Source organism: Pristiophorus japonicus, chromosome 16 (genome assembly GCF_044704955.1).
Source record: "Pristiophorus japonicus isolate sPriJap1 chromosome 16, sPriJap1.hap1, whole genome shotgun sequence".
Taxonomy (NCBI): domain Eukaryota; kingdom Metazoa; phylum Chordata; class Chondrichthyes; family Pristiophoridae; genus Pristiophorus; species Pristiophorus japonicus.
This window is the reverse complement of record NC_091992.1, coordinates 73,159,267-73,183,373: the sequence shown is the minus strand read 5'-3', so window position 1 is coordinate 73,183,373 and position 24,107 is coordinate 73,159,267. Positions and strand designations below refer to the sequence as shown.

The 24,107-nt window shown below is 48.0% G+C and overlaps 2 protein-coding genes across 2 annotated transcripts in view; both read right to left on the bottom strand.

The window, feature by feature from the left end:
• The window catches only part of mycbpap (mycbp associated protein), a 158,422-nt gene extending 148,930 nt beyond the window's left edge, over positions 1–9,492 (bottom strand). The window contains exon 1 of the mRNA XM_070857425.1: positions 9,356–9,492. Within this exon, the coding sequence (XP_070713526.1) occupies positions 9,356–9,419 (64 nt within the window). The 5' untranslated portion in view covers positions 9,420–9,492. The remainder of the gene's footprint in view (positions 1–9,355) is intronic.
• A 7,179-nt stretch (positions 9,493–16,671) lies between these two features.
• rsad1 (radical S-adenosyl methionine domain containing 1) overlaps positions 16,672–24,107 on the bottom strand; it is a 63,353-nt gene continuing 55,917 nt past the window's right edge. Inside the window, exons 8-9 of the mRNA XM_070858153.1 lie at positions 20,357–20,460; positions 16,672–17,774 (exon numbers count right to left, since the gene is read on the bottom strand). Of these exons, the coding sequence (XP_070714254.1) occupies positions 17,666–17,774; positions 20,357–20,460 (213 nt within the window). The 3' untranslated portion in view covers positions 16,672–17,665. The remainder of the gene's footprint in view (positions 17,775–20,356; positions 20,461–24,107) is intronic.

Here is a 24,107-nt window from a genome sequence, read left to right as displayed (position 1 = left end):
AAATCGGAAAAGCCGATTTTCAGCGCATGCGCATTGCGTGCTGAAAACCGGCTTTTCCGATGCCTTCCCGAGTCCGTAAACACTTCGTACGGACCCGGGACATCGGAATTTCAGGGCCATAGTGTTAAAGGTAACTAACTTACAGACTGGACTGCTCTCTGGAAATCAGATCTTGAAAAGATAGGATGGACTCAGGCACAATGTTGGGAGATATTTTGGGAGGGAAAAAGGGTCAAAGACGAGTTCAAGTAAAATAAACAAATATGCGTTGATACCTTGGACCGAACGGTCAATACTTGTATCGTTCCTCCAGGGCTCAGGATTGAGGTGGCCAGATTATATAATGGGACTGAGAGTACAAGTTAAAAACAAAGAAAATGACACCAGGAAATAGGATCCAGTGTCTTCTCCCTAGGTGATTATGGGTGAAATTCAGGAACCCGAAGAGAAGGGGTTCGGGAGAAGATGTGTAAGTGCATCCATGAGAAACATAAATCACCTGGGCATGTTTCATCAAAGGATATCAGTCTGGTATCTGTTATATATGCAGACGATAGATATACTCTCTGTGTAGTCACTGTATAGTTGTATAAGATGGAGACTTGTTACCTGATGTACTATCAATAAGGTTTACACTGTGTATGTACTATGCTGGCACCACTAGAGGGTGCAACTGGTGGAGACTGGGGTTTCCTGCCCCTGTGGCTGAGGCTGTCCACCAGAGGGCACTGCGGTGGGAGACCTGAGGGTCACCTGCATAGGTGTGCAGGGCCCAGTATAAAAGGTTGCCCACCATGCTCGTGCCTCACTCTGGAATTACAAACAAAGGACCAAGGTTACTACAGTTTGAGTACAACACATTGCCTTGTGGAGTCATTCATAAGTACATTACAGACATAACATATTAACACACTCTAGTGAAAGTCAGGATTATGTAGTTAAGAATAGTTAATTGATAAGTTTTCCCTTGGAGATGGTTATATCCTTACCTATACTGAACAATAAGAAAAGAGGAGATAAGATAACTTGTAAATGCAGGGATGGCTTGTATTTGATGTCACATATCGCATGACTGTGTGTGCAAATGTGATATGTGGCATGTAAGCCAATCTGTATGCAAACTGCACGGCAAAGATGTACTGAAGAATGGGTCTCAGACATGCTCAGTCTCATTGACAACAGCACTACATGTAATGGTTAAACTGCTCAGGCGAGTGAGGACATATAATGTATCGCTACTGATTAGAACTTTTAAAATCAAAGCACTGACACATGCTGCATAGTGAAACCGACTGATTAATGAAACAATCAGGGTTGAGTTAAACACGTTGGTACCTATCAGAGGGATTGAAATTAAAGTAAAGAATGACAGAATTTTGAATTTGAAACTTCCGGCTTGGTTTCCGTTGTCCTAACAATGAAACTGGAACAACTGGGGTCTCGGAAGAAATAATAGTTAGGAAAGACATTAGCTTGGATGATGTGGAATCTATATGGGTAGAGCTGCAGAACACTAGAGGGCAAAAATCGTTAGTGGGAGTTGTGTACAGACCTCCAAACAGTAGTAGTGATGTTGGGGAGGGCATCAAACAGGAAATTAGGAGTGCATGCAATAAAGGTGCAGCAGTTATAATGGGTGACTTTAATATGCACATAGATTGGGCTGAATTACAACAATTGTACATTCCTGTCTGGCGTAAAAATAAAAAAGGGAAGGTGGCTCAACCGGGGCTATCTAGAGAAATCAGGGATAGTATTAAAGCCAAGGAAATGGCATACAAATTGGCCAGAAATAGCAGCGAACCTGGGGACTGGGAGAAATTTAGAACTCAGCAGAGGAGGACAAAGGGTTTGATTAAGGCAGGGAAAATGGAGTACGAGAAGAAGCTTGCAGGGAACATTAAGGCGGATTGCAAAAGTTTCTATTGGTATGTAAAGAGAAAAAGGTTAGTAAAGACAAACGTAGGTCCCCTGCAGTCAGAATCAGGGGAAGTCATAACGGGGAACAAAGAAATGGCAGACCAATTGAACAAGTACTTTGGTTCAGTATTCACTAAGGAGGACACAAACAACCTTCCGGATATAAAAGGGGTCAGAGGGTCTAGTAAGGAGGAGGAACTGAGGGAAATCTTTATTAGTCGGGAAATTGTGTTGGGGAAATTGATGGGATTGAAGGCCGATAAGTCCCCAGGGCCTGATGGACTGCATCCCAGAGTACTTAAGGAGGTGGCCTTGGAAATAGCAGATGCATTGACAGTCATTTTCCAACATTCCATTGACTCTGGATCAGTTCCTATCGAGTGGAGGGTAGCCAATGTAACCCCACTTTTTAAAAAAGGAGGGAGAGAAAGCAGGGAATTATAGACCGGTCAGCCTGACCTCAGTAGTGGGTAAAATGATGGAATCAATTATTAAGGATGTCATAGCAGCGCATTTGGAAAATGGTGACATGATAGGTCCAAGTCAGCATGGATTTGTGAAAGGGAGATCATGCTTGACAAATCTTCTGGAATTTTTTGAGGATGTTTCCAATAAAGTGGACAAAGGAGTACCAGTTGATGTGGTATATTTGGACTTTCAGAAGGCTTTCGACAAGGTCCCACACAGGAGATTAATGTGCAAAGTTAAAGCACATGGGATTGGGGGTAGTGTGCTGACGTGGATTGAGAACTGGTTGTCAGACAGGAAGCAAAGAGTAGGAGTAAATGGGTACTTTTCGGAATGGCAGGCAGTGACTAGTGGGGTACCGCAGGGTTCTGTGCTGGGGCCCCAGCTGTTTACATTGTACATTAATGATTTAGACGAGGGAATTAAATGTAGTATCTCCAAATTTGCGGATGACACTAAGTTGGGTGGCAGTGTGAGCTGCGAGGAGGATGCTATGAGGCTGCAGAGTGACTTGGATAGGTTAGGTGAGTGGGCAAATGCATGGCAGATGAAGTATAATGTGGATAAATGTGAGGTTATCCACTTTGGTGGTAAAAACAGAGAGACAGACTATTATCTGAATGGTGACAGATTAGGAAAAGGGAAGGTGCAACGAGACCTGGGTGTCATGGTACATCAGTCATTGAAGGTTGGCATGCAGGTACAGCAGGTGGTTAAGAAAGCAAATGGCATGTTGGCCTTATTAGCGAGGGGATTTGAGTACAGGGGCAAGGAGGTGTTGCTACAGTTGTACAGGGCCTTGGTGAGGCCACACCTGGAGTATTGTGTACAGTTTTGGTCTCCTAACTTGAGGAAGGACATTCTTGCTATTGAGGGAGTGCAGCGAAGATTCACCAGACTGATTCCCGGGATGGTGGGACTGACCTATCAAGAAAGACTGGATCAACTGGGCTTGTATTCACTGGAGTTCAGAAGAGTGAGAGGGGACCTCATAGAAACGTTTAAAATTCTGACGGGTTTGGACAGGTTGGATGCAGGAAGAATGTTCCCAATGTTGGGGAAGTCCAGAACCAGGGGTCACAGTCTAAGGATAAGGGGTAAGCCATTTAGGACCGAGATAAGGAGAAACTTCTTCACCCAGAGAGTGGTGAACCTGTGGAATTCTCTACCACAGAAAGTAGTTGAGGCCAATTCACTAAATATATTCAAAAGGGAGTTAGATGAAGTCCTTACTACTCGGGGGATCAAGGGGTATGGCGTGAAAGCAGGAAGGGGGTACTGAAGTTTCATGTTCAGCCATGAACTCATTGAATGGCGGTGCAGGCTAGAAGGGCTGAATGGCCTGCTCCTGCACCTATTTTCTATGTTTCTATGTAATACTTAGCCAGAATTATCCACAAGATAGATAATGGTAAAAGGAGAGCTGGAGAATATTTTTAAGTCCAAGGGAAGATTTCTTGATAGTCGTTTTTCGCTGTTGCTTTCTGCACACTATTTCTTTGCCTGTATCATGATGTGTAATATTAATCAAATAGAAGATTAGACTATAAGAGCAAATGGATTCAGATAGGCATGTGATGCTAACAAGATGAGGTGTGGATCTTAGGTAAGACCCCCAGGAACCCACAAAAGGGGAGAGGATAGTATTGCCAATTAAGAGAAAAGTAATAAGGGAAATAATTTTCTTGAATTACTTCTGTGATTTAAAAACACCAATATTGATAGACTGACAATGCATGCGAAACAACGTAGAAAGGAAACACAGAGAGTTAGCATGCAGGTACAGCAAGCAATTAGGAAGGTAAATGGTATGTTGGCCTTTATTGCAAGGGGTTGGAGTACAAGAGTACAATTGTACAGGTGCTTTGGAGAGACCACCTGGACTACTGCGCAGTTTTGGTCTCCTTATCTGAGAGGCGGTGCAACGAAGGTTCACTCGATTGATACCTGGGATGAGAGGGTTGTCCTATGAGGAGAGATCGAGTAGATTGGGCCGATACTCTCTAGGTTTAGAAGAATGATAGGTGATCTCATTGAAACATTTAAGATTCTGAAGGGTATTGACAGGGTAGATGCTGAGAGGTTGCTTCCCCTGGCTGGAGAGTCTAGAACTTTTTTTTATACATTGGTTCTGGGATGTGGGCATCGCTGGCAAGACCAGCATTTATTGCCCATCCCTCATTGCCCTTGAGAAGGTGGTGGTGAGCTGCCTTCTTGAACCGCTGCAGTCCGTGTGGTGAAGGTGCTCCCACAGTGCTATTAGGGAGGGAGTTCCAGGATTTTGACCCAGCGACGATAAAGGAACAGCGATATATTTCCAAGTCGGAATGGTGTGTAACTTAAGAGAGGATGTGGAGGTGGTGGTGTTCCCACGCACCTGCTGCCCTTGTCCTTCTAACTGATAAGGTCGTGGGTTTGGGAGGTGCTGCCGAAGAAACCTCGGCGAGTTGCTGCAGTGCAACTTGTAGATGGTGCACACTGCAGCCACGGTGCACTGGTGGTGGAGGGAGTGAATGTTTAAGATGGTGGATGGGGTGTCAATCAAGCGGGCTGCTTTGTCTTGGATGGTGCTGTTGGAGCTGCACTCATCCAGGCAAGTGGAGAGTATTACTTGCCACTTATCAGCCCAAGCCTGAATGTCATCCAGGTCTTGCTGCATGCGGGCATGGACTGCTCCATTATCTGAGGAATTGCGAATGTAATTAAACACTGTGCAATTATCAGCAAAAATCCCCACTTCTGACCTTATGATGGAGGGAAGGTCATTGATGAAGCAACTGAAGATGGCTGGGTCTAGGACACTGCCCTGAGGAACTCCTGCAGTGATGTCCTGAGACTGAAATGATTGGCCTCCAACCACCACTACCATCTTCCTTTGTGCTTGATGTGACTCCAGCCAGTGGAGAGTTTTCCCCCTGATTCCCATTGACTTCAATTTTACTAGGGCTCCTTGGTGCCACACTCGGTGAAATGCTGCCTTGATGTCAAAGGGCTGTCACTCACACCTCACCTCTGGAGTGGAGCTCTTTCGTCCATGTTTGGACCAAGGCTGTAATGAGGTCTGGAGCCGTGTCTTCCTGGCGGAACCCAAATTGACCATCAGTGAGCAGGTTATTGGTCACTCCACATTAAAAGAACTCACGCAAAGGCATTTTCCACCCTTCAAAATGAAGTTCGGAACTTGGAACCAACCAAAATGGAGGGAGCGCATCCGGGAGGGCGCTGAGCACCTCGAATCCCATCGCCGAGAACAAGCAAAAACCAAGCGCTGACAGCGGAAGGAATATACGTCAACCCAGACTCCCCATCCACCCTTTCCTTCAACCACTGTCTGACCCACCTGTGAAAGAGACTATAGGTCCCACATTGGACTTCTCTGTCAGCTGAAAACTCACTTTTAGAGTGGAAGCAAGTCTTCCTCGACTCCGAGGGACTGCCTATGATGATGATGATGATGATGATATTGGTGGGTAAGTGCTGCTTGATAGCACTGTTGACGACGCTGTCCATCACTTTGCTGATGATTGAGAGTAGACTGATGGGGCGGTAATTGGCCGGATTGGATTTGTCCTGCTTTTTTTGGACAGGACATACCTGGGCAGTTTCCACATTGTCGAGTAGATGCCAATGTTGTAGCTGTATTGGAACAGCTCGGCTAGAGGCGCGGCTAGTTGTGGAGCACAAGTCTTCAACACGACAGCTGGGTTGTTGTCGGGGGCCCATAGCCTTTGCTGTATCCAGTGTGCTCAGCCTATTCTTGATATCATGTTGAGTGAATCGAACTGGCTGAAGACTGGCTTCTATGAAGGTGGGGGCCTCAGGAGGAGGCCGATATGGATCATCCACTCAGCACTTCGGGCTAAAGATGGTTGTAAAAGCTTCAGTCTTGTCTTTTGCACTCACGTGCTGGGCTCTGCATGGGGATATTCATGGAGCCGCTCCTCCCATTCATTGTTTAATTGTCCACCATTATTCACGACTGGATGTGGCAGGACCGCAGAGCTTTTATCTGATCTATTGATTGTGGGATCGCTGAGCTCTGTCTATAACATGCTGCTGCCGCTGTTTAGCATGCACGTAGTCCTGTGTCGCAGCTTCCCCGGGTTGGCACCTCATTTTTAGGTATGCCTGGTGCTGCTCCTGGCATGCTCTTCTACACTCCTCATTGAACGGAGTTGGTCGGCTAGTTTGATGCTAATGGTAGAGTGAGGCATATGCTAGGCCATGAGGTGGAATACAATTCTGCTACTGCTGATGGCCCACAGCACCTCATGGATGCCCGGATTTTGAGCTGCTAGATCTGTTCTGAATCTATCCCATTTAGTACGGTGGTAGTGCCACATAACACGATGGAGGGCGTCTTCAACGTGAAGACAGGACTTCGTCTCCACAAGGAGGCATAGACTCAGGATAAGGGGTTGGCCATATAAGTCTGAGATGAGGAGAAATTTCTTAACTCAAGAGGGTTATGAATCTTTGGAATTCTCTACCCTAAAAGGCTGTGGATGCTGAATCATTGAGTATATTCAACGCTGAGGTGGATAAATTTTTGGACTCTAGGGGAATCAAGGGATATGGGTTCGGGTGGAAAAGTGGATTTGAGGTCAATGATCAGCCATGATCTTATTGAATGGCGCAACAGCCTTGAAGGGCGGTATGGCCTGCTCCTAATTCTTATGTTCTTATCTTATCCTTGGTAGTCTGTCGTATCCAACAAAGACGTTGATGTGCTAATCATCAATGGCATGTGTCTTCAAGTGGGCCAATTCTGGATGCACATAGTCTCTTGCACGTTGGACAAGGGAAGTTCGATGTGCCTGATGCTGACAGTACTGCCACCTGATATCGTCTATCTCTGGTGTCCCGCAGGCGTTGACATCGGCTTTCTTCGAAGGTCTGGCAGGCAGTCCTCGTGAGGGTTCGCCACTGGATTTTATTAGCTGCTGTATTCTCGAGGTCCTTTGGTCGGATGCCACAGTACTGGAGGTTAGCCTTGATGCAATCTTTGTAGCGCTTGCGGGGGCGCCCCTGGTGTCTTCGACCTTCACAGAGCTCGACGTGAAGAAGCTGATGAGGGATCCTTGACTCATCCATGCGGATGACATGTCCAGCCCACCGGAACTGGGCTCGCATGATCATCATCTCGATACTAGTTGATTGTGCTCTCTCCAGAACCTCAAAGTTTGACACCCGGTCTTGTCAGCGTATGTGGAGTATAGATCTGAGACTGCGCATATGGAAAGCTTCCAACTTTTTGATGTGACGCCTGTAGGGTGTCCAGGTCTCACATCCACAAAGGATTTTATGCTGACACTGAAAAGGAGATATCGACCCTTGAGAATCATGAACGGTGGGAGGTGGTCTATAATGGGGAACAAGATCCTTGGGTGAGAATTTGTTACCATGCAACTTGCTATGGTTGTAACACTGTTTTATTCTAATTTGTAATATTCACAAGAACTTTTCCGAAGGTGTCACAGTGAATTAGCTTCTTGTAAAAACAACGCTGAACCTTATCTGTGGCGAGTGCAATTAAGATTCAAAGAATGATTTACAGTTCACTCTCACTCACTTGAGGAGGCACTGAAGGATTTTGGTATGAATAGGGATATTTAATACCAGTTTTTTTTAAATCTAAAAGAATGGGCTAGAAACCCTGGATTAATAAATTTCACTGCTTAGAAGGCATTCTGTAAAATATGACCAGGTTCAAAGGTATTATTATTGCTTCAGGCTGTTGAAGGCTAACAGGTACTTTCACGGAGATATGGACTGGAGGTAGGCCTTGAGAATCTGTGAGAGTTGTAAAATCAGAAGCGGTTTCTGTAGCAGCAGCTTGTTTGAAGCATGGGAAAGAAAGAGAATGAAAAACTGCCAGCACTTTGGTTTGCCAGAGAAAATGATATAAAAACAGCATGTTTTATTAAGTTTGTCCACTAGACTGACCAGAAGAACACCAAGGAGAACATAAACAAATAATTAACCCCTCAGTCTCCCGAAGCAAAGGAATATCACCATTCTGACTTTGAGTTGCACTTCTAACTAAGCTGTATGAAGCTGTTGCATATTAAATGCCATTGAAACCAATTGTTGGAGAAGTTTAAAGACTTGGTTGCTCTGCAAAGAGTAAAGAGGGAATTTTAAAAATCATAATCCCTGGGAGTGTTTGATGGGACAGCGTAGAGGGAGCTTTACTCTGTACCTAACCCGTGCTGTACCTGCCCTGGGAGTGTTTGATGGGACAGTGTAGGGGGAGCTTTACTCTGTATCTAACCCCCTGTACCTGCCCTGGGAATGTTTGATGGGACAGTGTAGAGGGAGCTTTACTCTGTATCTAACCCGTGCTGTACCTGCCCTGGGAGTGTTTGATGGGACAGTGTAGAGGGAGCTTTACTCTGTATCTAACCCGTGCTGTACCTGCCCTGGGAGTGTTTGATGGGACAGTGTAGGGGGAGCTTTACTCTGTATCTAACCCCCTGTACCTGCCCTGGGAGTGTTTGATGGGACAGTGTAGAGGGAGCTTTACTCTGTATCTAACCCCGTGCTGTACCTGCCCTGGGAGTGTTTGATGGGGCAGTGTAGAGGGAGCTTTACTCTGTATCTAACCCGTGCTGTACCTGCCCTGGGAGTGTTTGATGGGACAGTGTAGAGGGAGCTTTACTCTGTATCTAACCCGTGCTGTACCTGCCCTGGGAGTGTTTGATGGGACAGTGTAGAGGGAGCTTTACTCTGTATCTAACCCCCTGTACCTGCCCTGGGAGTGTTTGATGGGACAGTGTAGAGGGAGCTTTACTCTGTATCTAACCCCCTGTACCTGCCCTGGGAGTGTTTGATGGGACAATGTATCTAAGCCCCTGTACTCTCTCTCTCTCTCTCCCTCAGGGGTGGGGTTGGATGTCGGGGGCAGTCTGTGACCTGATTCCTGGGAGTGCAGAGCCCAAGGACCGGGGTACCGCTCACTCCTTACCCGGCGGGGTCCGCAGGCCGCCGTCTCCTCTGCGGGATATCTTGGACTGAGAACGGGTGCCCATCTTTGCCGCTCACTGCCGCCGCCGCAGGTCTGCTCCCGGCCCAGGTCGCGCCGTCTCCATGGTAACCGGCCGCAGCCGCCATGTTAACTGATCGCCGTCTCCATGGTAACCATTGAGCAGCCCACAGCGGCTGCTCAGTGCCCGATCCCCGATCCCTCCCCTCCCAGCCCGGCCCGATCCCCGATCCCTCCCGCCAGCCGTGCCCGATCTCCCCCCCCCCAGCCGGATCCTCGATTTCCCCCCCCCAGTCCGGCCCGATCCCCGATACCTCCCCGGCCGAGCCCGATCCCCGATCCCCAGGCTGGGCCGGCCGGCGCGGCGGCAGCCGGTGTGCGAGCGGTGGGCCCTGGAGCCCGCGGGGACCCAGGGAATGAGGCCCGACTGTCAGTGGACCGGGAGGGGGAGTGAGCGGGGCCGGGCCGTGGTGTGTGGGGTGTCTCGGAGGGGAGGATTGAGTGGTGAGTTTTTTGGAGGGTGCAGAGTGGGGTCATGGGGGGGGGGGGAAGAGGGGGGGCAGGGGTTGTTCAGACGAAATGACCAAACATTTGCACAAAACATCATCATCATAGGCAGTCCCTCGGAATCGAGGAAGACTTGCTTCCACTCTAAAAGTGAGTTCTCAGGTGGCTGTACAGTCCAATACGGGAATTACAGTCTCTGTCACAGGTGGGACAGACAGTGGTTGAGGGAAAGGGTGGGTGGGACTGATTTGCCGCACGCTCCTTCCGCTGTCTGCGCTTGATTTCTGCATGCTCTCGGCGATGAGACTCGAGGTGCTCAGCGTCCTCCCAGATGCACTTCCTTCACTTAGGGCGGTCTTTGGCCAGGGACTCCCAGGTGTTGGTGGGGATGTCGCACTTTATCAGGGAGGCTTTGAGGGTGTCCTTGTAACGTTTCCTCTGCCCACCTTTGGCTCACTTGCCGTGAAGGAGTTCCGAGTAGAGCGCTTGCTTTAGGAGTCTTGTGTCGGGCATGCAGACAATGTGGCCCGCCCAGCTGAGCTGGTCGAGTGCAGTCAGTGCTTCAATGCTGGGGATGTTGGCCTGGGTGAGAACATTGACGTTGGTGCGTCTATGCTCCCAGGGGATTTGCAGGATCTTGCGGAGACATCGTTGGTGGTATTTCCCCAGTGATTTGAGGTGTCTGCTGTATATGGTCCACTTCTCTGAGCCATACAGGAGGGCGGGTATCACTACAGCCCTGTAGACCATAAGCTCGGTGCCAGATTTGAGAGCCTGATCCTTGAACACTCTCTTCCGAAGGCTGCGCTGGCACACTGCAGACGCTGTTGCACTTCGTCATCGATGTCTGCCCTGCTGATAGGCTCCCGAGGTCTGGAAAGGGGTCCACGTTGTCCACGGCCGCGCCGTGGATTTTGATGACCGGGGAGTAGTGCTGTGTGGCAGGGTCAGGTTGGTGCAGGACCTTTGTCTTCCGGATGTTTAGTATAAGGCCTATGCTTTCGTAGGCCTCGGTGAAGATGGCTTGGAGTTCAGTCTCTGAATGTGCGCAGACGCAAGCGTCGTCCGCATACTGTAGTTCGACGACAGAGGATGGGATGGTCTTGGATCTAGCCTGGAGGCGACGAAAGTTGACAGGTTCCCACTGGTTCTATAGCTTAGTTCCACTCCAGCGGGGAGCTTGTTGAGCGTGAGATGGAGCATTGCAGCAAGGAAGATCGAGAACAGGGTTGGTGCGATGATGCAGTCCTGCTTGATCCTGGCCGGACGTGGATTGGGTCTGTGGTGGATCCGTTGGTCAGGATCACGGCTTGTATGTCGTCGTGGAGCAGATGGAGGATGGTGACAAACTTTTGGAGGCAGCCGAAATGGAGGAGAGTGCTCCATAGTCCCTAGTGGGTAACAGTGTCAAAGATCTTTATGAGGTCAAAGGAGGCCATGTACAAGGGTTGGTGCTGTTCCCTGCATTTCTCTTGCAGTTGTCGCGCTGTAAATATCATGTCTGTTGTACCCCGTAGCGGACCGAATCCACATTGTGACTCTGGGAGCAGCTCCTCAGCCACAGGGAGAAGACAGTTGAGGATTTTAGCGATGACTTTCCCAGTGGCCGACAACAGGGAGATTCCTTTGTAGTTGCCGCAGTCAGACTTGTCCGCTTTTTTAAAGATGGCCACGATTACGGCATCTCTGAGATCTCCAGGCATGCACTCATCCTTCCAGGTGAGAGAGACGAGGTCATGCATTCGAGCCAATAGTGCCTCTCTGCCATACTTTAGTGCTTCAGCGGGGATTCCATCTGCTCCTGATGCCTTGTTGTTCTTGAGCTGATGGATGGCCTTTTCGACCTCGTGCAGGACTGGGGTTTTGCTGAGGTGGTGGTGGGTAGCATGCTGCGTGATGGAGTCGAGGACACTCGTGTCAAATGCAGAGTCTCGATTAAGGAGTTACTCAGAACATAAGAAATAGGAGCAGGAGTCGGCCATACTGCCCCTCGAGCCTGCTCCGCCATTTAATATGATGACTGATCCGATCAGGGACTCAGGTCCACTTCCCTGCCCGCTCCCCATAACCCCCTATTCCCTTATCGGTTAAGAAACTGTCTATCTCTGTCTTAAATTTATTCAATGACCCAGCTTCCACAACTCTCTGAGACAACGAATTTCACAGGTTTACAACCCTCAGAGAAGAAATTCCTCCTCATCTTAGTTTTAAATGGGCGGCTCCTTATTCTAAGATTATGCCCCCTAGTTCTAGTCTCCCCTATCTGTGGAAACGTCCTCTCTGCATCCACCTTGTCAAGCCCCCTCATAATCTTATACGCTTCGATAAGATCACCTCTCATTCTTCTGAATTCCAATGAGTAGAGGCCCAATCTACTCAACCTTTCCTCATAAGTCAACCCCCTCATCTCCAGAATCAACTTAGTGAACCTTCTCTGAACTGCCTCCAAAGCAAGTATATCCTTTCTTAAATATGGAAACCAAAACTGTACGCAGTATTCCAGGTGTAGCCTCATCGATACACTGTATAACTGTAGCAAGACTTCCTTGTTTTCATACTCCATCCCCTTTGCAATAAAGGCCAAGATTTCATTGGCCTTCCTGATCACTTGCTGTACCTGCATACTAACCTTTTGTGTTTCATGCACAAGTACCCCCAGGTCCCGCTGTACTGCAGCACTTTTTCAATTTTTCTCCATTTAAGTAATAACTTGCTCTTTGATTTTTTTCTGCCAAAGTGCATGACCTCACACTTTCCAACATTATAGGGGAATAGGGGGTTATGGGGAGCGGGCAGGGAAGTGGACCTGAGTCCCTGATCGGATCAGTCATCGTATTAAATGGCGGAGCAGGCTCAAGGGGCAGTATGGCTGACTCCTGCTCCTATTTCTTATGTTCTGAGTAACTCCTTAATCGAGACTCTGCATTTGACACGAGTGTCCTCGACTCCATCACGCAGCATGCTACCCACCACCACCTCAGCAAAACCCCAGTCCTGCATGAGGTCAAAAAGGCCATCCATCAGCTCAAGAACAACAAGGCATCAGGAGCAGATGGAATCCCCGCTGAAGCACTAAAGTATGGCAGAGAGACACTATTGGCTCGAATGCATGACCTCAAATTTTTGCCCACTCACTTAGCCTATGTCTTTTGTAGATTTTTTGTGTTCTCCTCACACATTGCTTTTCCTCCCATCTTTGTATCGTCAGCAAACTTGGCTACGTTACACTCGGTCCCTTCTTCCAAGTCATTAATATAGATTGTAAATAGTTGGGGTCCCAGTATTGAACCCTGCAGCACCCCACTAGTTACTGATTGCCAACCCAAGAATGAACCATTTATCCCGACTCTCTGTTTTCTGTATCCAGTCTAATATATTACCCGCAACCCCGTGAACTTTTATTTTGTGCAGTAACCTTTTATGTGGCACCTTGACAAATGCCTTCTGCAAGTCCAAATACACCACATCCACTGGTTCCCCTTTATCTACCCTGTTCGTTACATCCTCAAAGAATTCCAGCAAATTTTTCAAACATGATTTCCCTTTCATAAATCCATGCTAACTATGCCTGACTGAATTATGTTTTTCCAAATGACCTGCTACTGCTTCTTTAATAATGGACTCCCAACATTTTCCCAACCACAGATGTTAGGCTAACTGGTCTATAGTTTCCTGCTTTTTGTCTGCCTCCTTTTTTAAATAGGGGCATTACATTTGCAGTTTTCCAATCTGCTGGGATCTCCCCAGAATCCAGGGAATTTTGGTAAATTACAACCAATGCATCCACAATCCCTGCTGCTACTTCTCTTAAGACCTTAGGATGCAAGCCATCAGGTCCAGGGGATTTATCCACTTGTAGTCCCATTATCTTACTACCAACCTCCTTAGTGATTGTCTTCTACCGTAAAGACTGATACAAAATATTTATTTAGGGTTTCTGCCATCTCCATGTTCCCCATTACTAATTCCCCGGTCTCGTCCTCTAAGAGACCAACATTTACTTTAGCCACTCTTTTCCTTTTTATATACCTATAGAAATTCTTGCTATCTGTTTTTATATTTTGTGCTAGTTTACTTTCAAAGTCTATCTTCCCTTTCTTAATCATTTTTTTAGTCATTCTTTGTTGGCTTTTAGAAGCTTCCTAACCTGTCCTCCCACTAGTTTTGGCCACTTTGTTTGCCCTTGTTTTTAATTGGATACCATCCTTTATTTCTTTAGTTAGCCACAGATGGCTATCTTTTCTCTTACACCCTTTCCTCCTCACTGGAATATATTTTTCTTGAGAGTTGTGAAATATCTCCTTAAATGTACGCCACTGTTCATCAACCATCCTACACTTTAATCTATTTTCCAGTCCACTTTAGCCAACTCTGCCCTCATACCTTCATAGTCTCCTTTATTTAAGCTTAGTACGCTGGTTTGAGATCCAACTTTCTTACCCTCCATCTGAATTTGAAATTCAACCATGCTATGATCACTCATTCCAAGGGGATCCTTTACTAGGAGATTGTTTATTAATCCTGTCTCATTACACAGGACCAGATCTAAGATAGTCTGCCCTCTGGTTGGTTCCATTACATACTGCTCAAGGAACCCGTCCCTTATGCACACTTCCTCAAGGCTACTCAGATCTTTGAGGTGCTCCTTCCAACAGACCCTGACTGCATCAGTGTCTTTGATGAATGTCTCCCCGTTCTTGGCCAGCAGTGGGGTGGGGCCTTGGGTGTTTGGGCCATAGGTGGACTTGACTGCGGTGAAGAATCCTTGCACGTCATGGTTGTCGGCCAGCTGTTGGATCTTGTGTGCTTTCTCCACCTACCATCTATTCTTTAGGTCGCTGTTTTTTTCTTGGGCCTCGGCCTTCAGCCATTTGTAGAGCTGCTTTGCTGCTCCAGAGTTGGGTTGTTGCTTTAGGTTCAGAAATGCCCTGCACTTGCAGTTTATTAGCTCCTGGATCTCCTGGCCATTCTCATCAAACCAGTCCTGGTGTTTCCTGGTTGAGTGACCGAGCGTCTCTTCGTAGGCAGTGGTTATGGTGGCCTGGAGGACACACCAAGCGCTGTGGGCACGGTGCGTCTCGGGGGTCGTCAGTGAGGCGCTGGCTGTATAGGGCTCTCTTAGCTGGGTCTTTGAGTGCCCCGGCGTTGATTTTTCTGCGGCATTACTTTTGTTGCTGTCGTCGCTTTGGGGCTATATTAACATTGATGAGGGAACAGATAAGGCAGTAGTCCGTCCAGCAGTCGTCGGCTCCTGTCATGGCGCGGGTGATGCGCACGTCCTTGCGATCCCTCACTCGGACGATGACATAGTCAAGCAGGTGCCAGTGTTTGGAGCGAGGGTGTTCCCACGATACCTTGTACTTGACCCTCTGGTGGAACAAGGTGTTGGCGATGAAAAAAGTCGATTGACCAAAACAGTTAAATGCTATGACACAAAATGCATTTATTTTTCGTTTGTATATTCATTTAACAGACAGAAGCTTGCAGCATTTGTGACACAAGCCAGTTACATTGCATCCAAACACAGTGTGGGTACATGTTACTTGATGGAGCCTGGAGCGTTCAGTACCAGCAGGGACTAGATGATGGACATTCTCCTATCTGTGACTACGGTGTATTATCATTATCCTCCCCTCATCAGCCTGTTGGCAGCATTTGAGATGATCGATAACACATCCTCCTCCAGCACTCAGCCAACTATCACAGAAACACTCGAGCCCGTGTCTCCTCCAGACTCGACTATTCCAATTGTCTCCTGGTTAGCCTCCCATCCTCCACCCTCCGGAAGCTTCAAAATCTTTGCTGCCTGTATCCTATTGCGATCCCTCACTCGGACGATGACATAGTCAAGCAGGTGCCAGTGTTTGGAGCGAGGGTGCTCCCATGATACCTTGTACTTGACCCTCTGGTGGAACAAGGTGTTGGTGATGAAAAAAGTCGGTTGAACAAAACAGTGAAATGCTATGACACAAAATGCATTTATTTTTCATTTGTATATTCATTTAACAGACAGAAGCTTGCAGCATTTGTGACACAAGCCAGTTACATTGCATCCAAACACAGTGTGGGTACATGTTACTTGATGGAGCCTGGAGCGTTCTGTATCCCACACAAGAGATTAATGTGCAAAGTTAGAGCACATGGGATTGGGGGTAGTGTGCTGACATGGATTGAGAACTGGTTGTCAGACAGGAAGCAAAGAGTAGGAGTAAATGGGTACTTTTCAGAATGGCAGGCGGTGACTAGTGGGGTACCGCAAGGTTCTGTGCTGGGGCCCCAGCTGTTTACACTGTACATTAATGATTTAGACGAGGGGATTAAATGTAGTATCTCCAAATTTGCGGATGACACTAAGTTAGGTGGCAGTGTGAGCTGCGAGGAGGATGCTATGAGGCTGCAGAGCGACTTGGATAGGTTAGGTGAGTGGGCAAATGCATGGCAGATGAAGTATAATGTGGATAAATGTGAGGTTATCCACTTTGGTGGTAAAAACAGAGAGACAGACTATTATCTGAATGGTGACAGATTAGGAAAAGGGGAGGTGCAACGAGACCTGGGTGTCATGGTACATCAGTCATTGAAGGTTGGCATGCAGGTACAGCAGGCGGTTAAGAAAGCAAATGGCATGTTGGCCTTCATAGCGAGGGGATTTGAGTACAGGGGTAGGGAGGTGTTGCTACAGTTGTACAGGGCATTGGTGAGGCCACACCTGGAGTATTGTGTACAGTTTTGGTCTCCTAACCTGAGGAAGGACATTCTTGCTATTGAGGGAGTGCAGCGAAGGTTCACCAGACTGATTCCCGGGATGGCGGGACTGACCTATCAAGAAAGACTGGATCAACTGGGCTTGTATTCACTGGAGTTCAGAAGAATGAGAGGGGACTTCATAGAAACGTTTACAATTCTGATGGGTTTAGACAGTTTAGATGCAGGAAGAATGTTCCCAATGTTGGGAAAGTCCAGAACCAGGGGTCACAGTCTAAGGATAAGGGGTAAGCCATTTAGGACCGAGATGAGGAGAAACTTCTTCACCCAGAGAGTGGTGAACCTGTGGAATTCTCTACCACAGAAAGCTGCTGAGGCCAATTCACTAAATATATTCAAAAAGGCGTTAGATGTAGTCCTTACTACTAAGGGGATCAAGGGGTATGGTGAGAAAGCAGGAATGGGGTACTGAAGTTGCATGTTCAGCCATGAACTCATTGAATGGCGGTGCAGGCTAGAAGGGCCGAATGGCCTACTACTGCACCTATTTTCTATGTTTCTATGTTTCTATTTGACCAAATCCCGATCTCCCTTTACCCCAGTGCTCAATGACCCACATTAGCTCCCGGTCTCCCAACCCCATAAATGTAAAATTCTCGTCCTGATGTTCGAACTGCCCCATGGCCTCACCCCTCCCTACCTCTGATCTCTAGAACTCCACTCCCAACCCCAGCATCTCCATCCCTCTGACTCTGGCCTCTTGCGCACCCCCACTCTCTTCGCCCCACCATTGGTAGCTGCACCTTCAGCTGCCTAGGCCCTAAGCTTTGGAATTCCTTCCCGAAACCTCGCTCCATCTCCTCCTTGAAGATGGTCCTTAAAAACCACCTCTTTGACCTAGCCTTTGGTCACCTGTCCTAGTATCTCCCGCTTTGGCTCGGTGTCTGTCTTTCCTCACACCTCCTCCAACCTTTCCTGAGAAGCCACCTCGGGGAATTTCTCTCCGTTACATATTGTCCATTCTAAGTGCGAGCTGTCGTTGTTGATCGTGGTGCAAGTGTTTCTGCAGACAGAAGTGAATCAAAGGCAGCGAGCCGCTGAGTTCTGGTAGAAGAGTTGTAGCTGGTGTAGGAGAGCGGGCAGCAGGCTGTCGAGTAATGCCAGGCCTTCCCACGAACATCGCAGCCCCCTGGAGAGAAACGAGAAACAGAAATCCAGCCTGAAAGTGGCAGGAAGGTATGCATCCGTCCTACTGCAGACCAATTTAGTGCCAGGTTACAGGGCTCACACACAAACCAGTCTGAAGCTACGCACACATTTCACGTAGCACCCTTACAGCCAGCACACAGAGCACACTCACCCCACTAGGCAGGGCTGGGTTTGAACCCATGGCTCAGAGGTGGAAGGCAGCGTGAAAGCCCCTTTTACCGCCCCTCGTCCTATTTAGTTACTGTTTAAAGGGCCCTGTTCCCACTTCCAGCAAGTGACTCTATTAGGTTACTGCACTTCGTCCGATATTGTAAACATTAACTGTCCAAACCCCTCGATTCGTTTGCTGCATTGTGACATAGATATAGATCAAAGATATTCTCCCAAATCAGTGATGTAAATTCCAAGAGCATCCACGAGTAGGGAAACATGGTGGGTTCTTCTCCACCTTCCCAGCTCAAGCATACAGTCACCCCCTGACCCTGCTGATATCAGCCAATCACTGCCTGCCAATGTGGGAGGTGTTTGTACACAGCTGCCAACCAACAGATAAGGGGGCTGAAATGTGACCTTTTTTATAACTGCTGGGTGTGATGAGACGGCCTTCCAAGCGATTTTATCAAACTGAAACTTTTTTTTGCGTTGGACCGGCAGTCGGTCAGAGTGGGGGCGGAAGTGCAGCGGTAAGTGCTGGTGAGGGGTGGGACCGATTCTCCAATCGCTGTCACTCAGTGGCGGAGCGGAGATGACATCACGGCGCGTGTGCATCACCACGCTCTCCCCTTCACTTAAAGGGGAGAGCATTCGGCATTCAGAAACATCGGTGCACTGGGCCACTAGGGAGGGTTTCGGCTGGCACCAACAAGCAGCTTGGCACCCCCTCGGGCAATAATTGGCCGGCCGATCGGGAAGTCGGTAAAAACATAGTGGCCGCGGCATTGGGCCCTCCCCTTGAAGGGCCGCCGCGCTGCCGGGCCGTACACAGGCAGAAGGTGCCCTGACAGAAAAAGCTGTTGGGGGCACCTTGCAGCGGCTCGTGGATTTTTTACAGTAAATTTGGGGCGGATTGCAATGGAGGTGCGGGATAGCGGCGGCGTGCGCTTTGATGACATGCTTAGAGTGGTCGGCAGCAGCGGGGCGGGAGTGCAGACAGGCTGAAAAATCCCCGAGCTGAATTTGGGTCAGGATGGCCAATGGGCTGCAACGCGGCAGCCACTCGATTCCACCGTAAAACGGCAGTAACGGGTCTTATCCGGTCCCTGAATTTCAGCCCCAAGCAATCTAGGAAGGAAGAACTGTTTCCATAGAATGCAGAAAAACATTCCTGCACATTCGGAGGTTACTGCACGAAATGTTTACACCTTGTAAACGATGCCTTTCTTTCTCTGTACACGTTGTGCCATCCCAGGTAACCACAGTGATAAAACCTGAGAGCAGTTTTTGTTTCTAAGGATGAAAGACTCCTCAGTGGTTGTAAAGGACCCATGAACATTGAATCCATGTCCAAGTGTACCTGAGCTCACAGTCTGAAACTGCAACTCATTTGGGAGTTAATTCACCATCTGCAAAGGCTGGTGCTACAAATTGAATAATATCACACTGGTGAGGTAGGGTACACTCGACTGAAGCTGGAGCTAAGGAGTGTTTGATGGGACAGTGTAGAGGGAGCTTTACTCTGTATCTAACCCCGTGCAGTACCTGCCCTGGGAGTGTTTGATGGGACAGTGTAGAGGGAGCTTTATTCTGTATCTAACCCATGTATCGAACAGCTGAGTATTTCCAGCTGGTCAGGCACCTGGAGACAAAAGCAGAATAACTTTCTCTCTCCACAGATGCTGCCTGACTTGCTGAGTATTTCCAGCAGTTTCTGTTTTTATTAAACATCAGGTACAGGTTGAACCTCCCCAATCCAGAAGTCCCTTATCCAGAACCACCCCTCGTCCAGAACCATTCCCAGCCACCGGGTGGCGCATGCGCAGAACTCCTACATGAACAAATTGAAGTCCTTCCTTGCTGCCGACTCCTGCAATCGCTGACCCCGCGATCCACCTCCGCGCCCCCCCCATCCACCCACGCAGGATCTCTCTACCGTACTCCCAGCCCCAAGCCAGCCAGCCCCGATATCCCCTTGCTCAGAATCTATACAATCCAATTTAACATGACCATCCCTCATCCGGAAAAATCTCTTATCCAGAACAGGCCAGGTCCTGAGGGTTCCGGATAAGGGATCAGCCTGTACTTCACATCACAATTCAGAGGCGAAGTAAGCCAAGGGTCCTGCACTGATCATTCACTGGTGGAAAGTGCAATACAATCTGTGTCTCGGACATCAGGGGAGGACAGGATCGCGCTTGGTGCTGTTCTGCCTCCAATCCTATCAATACTCACTGTCTACATCACCCATGAAGAATGGCCGCTTGAGGTGAAATTCCAGAGAGCTGGCAATGTCTGTGGGACTGCTTCCTGACAGAGAGCCAGTTCCTCCCGGAAGGGACTGGGAGCAAAACAAATTCCAGAGGAAAAAAACCCTTCACTATTCGCAGAGAAAGCAGCAGCGATTACCTGTCATCCAGGACCAGCAGCCCCTCCTCCAGGTAGTGCTCCACTTCAGGTGAATCCCCCAGTGCCTCCTGCAGACTGAAGCCAGGACAACACCGCTGCCAGTGCTGGCAAACATAAACATCAGAACATAAGATCTCGGAGCAGGCCATACAGCCCATCAAGCCTGCTCTGCCATTCAATAAGATCATGGCTGATAATAGAAACATAGAAAATAGGTGCAGGAGCAGCCCCAGTTGCCCTTCGAGCCTGCACCACCATTCAATATGATCATGGCTGATCATGCAACTTCAGTACCTCATTCCTGCTTTCTCTCCATACCCCTTGATCCCTTTAGCCGTAAGGGTCACATCTAACTCCCTTTTGAATATATCTAACGAACTGGCCTCAACAACTTTCTGTGGTAGAGAATTCCACAGGTTCACAATTCTCTGAGTGAAGAAGTTTCTCCTCTTCTCGGTCCTAGATGGCTTACCCCTTATCCTTAGACTGCGACCCCTGGTTCTGGACTTCCCCAACATCGGGAACATTCTTTCTGCATTAATCCGTCAGAATTTTATACGTTTCTATGAGATCCCCTCTCATTCTTCTAAATTCCAGTGGATATAAGCCTAGTCAATCCAGTCTTTCTTCATATCCTGCCATCCCAGGAATCAGTCTGGTGAACCTTCGCTGCACTCCCTCAATAGCAAGAATGTTCTTCCTCAGATTAGGAGACCAAAACTGTACACAATACTCAAGGTGTGATCTCACCAAGGCCCTGTACAACTGCAGTAAGACCTCCCTGCTCCTATACTCAAATCCTCTAGCTATTAAGGCCAACATGCAATTTGCTTTCTTTACTGCCTGCTGTACCTGCAAGCCTACTTTCAATGACTGATGTACCATGATTCCCAGGTCTCGTTGCACCTCCCCTTTTACTAATCTGTCACCATTCAGATAATAATCTGCCTTCCTGTTTTTGCCACCAAAGTGGATAACCTCACATTTATCTTCATTATACTGCATCTGCCATGCATTTGCCCACTCATCTAACCTGCCCAAGTCACCCTGCAGCCTCTTAGCATCCTCCTCACAGCTCACACTGCCACCCAGCTTAGTGTCATCTGCAAACTTGGAGATATTACACTCAATTCCCTCATCCAAATCATTAATGTATATTGTAAATAGCTGGGGTCCCAGCACTGAACCTTGCGGTACCCCACTAGTCACTGCCTGCCATTCTGAAAAGGACCCGTTTATTCCCACTCTTTGCTTCCTGTCTGCCAACCAGTTCTCTATCCATGTCAATACATTACCCCCAATACCATCGAGCTCAACTCCACTTTCCCGCCCGATCCCCATATCCCTTGATTCCCCTAGAGTCCAAAAATCTATCGATCTCAGCCTTGAATATACTCAACGATTCAGTATCCACAGCTCTCTGGGGCAGAGAACTCCAAAGATTCACAACCCTCTGAGTGAAGAAATTCCTCCTCATCTCAGTCTTACATGGCCGACCCCTTATCCTGAGACTGTGCCCCCTGGTTCTAGACTCTCCAGCCTGGGGAAACAACCTCTCAGCATCTACTTTGTCAATCCCCCTCAGAATCTTATATGTTTCAACGAGATCAGTTCACATTCTTCTAGAGTATCGTCCCATTCTACACAATCTCTCCTCATAAGACAGCCCTCCCATCCCAGGAATCAATCCTCCATTGCCTCCAAGGCAAGTATATCCTTCCTAAGATGACCAAAACTGTGCACAGTACCCCAAGGTGTGGTCCCATCAAGGACAGAAGCTTTTCAAAATGAGTTATGGCTGAAGAAAGAGCAGCATGCTGACACCGCACTAATCTCTTTCAACTGACCCCACCATCTCCCCATATCCATTAACACCAATTGTTTATTTTATTCGTTCATGGGATGTGGGCATCGCTGGCAAGGCCAACATTTATTGCCCATCCCTCATCGCCATCGAGAAGGTGGTGGTGAGCCGCCTGCTTGAACAGTAGAAGGCAGTTAAGAGTCAACCACAGTGCTCTGGGTCTGGAGTCACATATAATAATAACTTTTATTTATATAGCGCCTTTAACGTAGTCAAACGTCCCAAGGCGCTACACAGCAATGTTAACAAGAAAAAACAAATAAATTTGACACCGAGCCATAAAAGAAGACATTAAGGCAGTTGACCAAAAGCTTGGTTAAAGAGGAAGGTTTTAAGGAGCATCTTAAAGGAGGAAAGCGAGGTAGAGAGGTTTAGGAAGGGAGTTTCAGAGTTTAGGGCCCAAACTGTTGAAGGCACGGCCACCGATGGTTGAGCAATTATAATGTGGGATGTTCAAGAGGGCAGAATTTGAGGAGCGCAGACATCTTGTGGGTTTGAGGCTGAAAAAGCCATATCGGCCAGACCAGATAAGGACGGCAGATTTCCTTCCCTAAAGGACATTACTGAACTAGATGGGTTTTTACGACAATCCGGTAATTTCATGGTCACAATTATTGATACTAGCTTTTTATTCCAGATTTATTTAATTAACTGAATTTAAATTCCACATTTGGGATTTGAACTTGTCTCCAGATCATTAGTGCAGGCTTCTAGATTACTGGCCCAGTAACATAACAACTATGCTACCGTGCCCCATTACCCACCTTCCCCCCCATAACACTCATCCCATCTGCTCTCCATAACAACTTGCATTTGTATAGCGCCTTTAACATAGTAAAATATTCACAGGAGCATTATCAAATAAAATCTGACACCGAGCCAGACAGGGAAAAATTAGGACAGGTGACAAAAGCTTGGACAAAGAGGTAGACTTTAAGGAGCAACTTAAAGGAGAGGGGTAGTGAGGTTTAGGGAGGAATTAATTGGAGGACCGCAGATATCTCGGAGGGCCATAGGTGGTTATAGACATCGGGAGGTGTGAGGCCATGGAGGGATTTGAACACAAGGATGAGAATTTTTATTAATTGAGGCATTGCCAGATCCTCATTCTCACTTTTTATTTTATTGATTCACAGGATGTGGGCGTCCACTGCCATTTATTGTTCATCCCTAATTGAGAAGGTGGTGGTGAGCTGCCTTCTTGAACCGCTGCAGTCCGTGTGGTGAAGGTGCTCCCACAATGCTGTTAGGGAGGGAGTTCCAGGATTTTGACCCAGCGACGATGAAGGAACGGCCGATATATTTTCAAGCCAGGATGGTGTGTGATTTGGAGGGGAACGTGGAGATGGTGATGTTCCCATGTGCCTGCTGCCTTGTCCTTCGAGGTGGTAGAGGTGCCGAAGAAGCCTTGGCGAGTTGCTGCAGTGCATCTTGTAGATAGTGCACACTGCAGCCATGGTGCACCGGTGGTGGAGGGAGTGAATGTTGAAGGTGGTGGATGGGGTGTCAATCAAGCGGGCTGCTTTGTCCTGGATGGTGTCGAGCTTCTTCAGTGTTGTTGAAGCTGCACTCACACAGGCAAGTGGAGAGTATTCCATCACACCCCTGACTTGTGCCTTGTAGGTGGTGGAAAGGCTTTGGGGAGTCAGGTTGTGAGTCACTCACTGCAGAATACCTCTGATCTGTTCTTGTAGCCACAGTATTGTGGCTGGTCCAGTTAAGTTTCTGGCCAGTGGTGACCCCTAGGATGATGTTTGTGGGGGATTTGGCAACAGTAATGCCGTGGAAGGTCAGGGGGAAGTGGTTAGACTTTCTCTTGTTGGAGATGGTCATTGCTTGGCACTTGTGTGGCACAAATGTTACTTGCCGCTTATCAGCCCAAGCTAG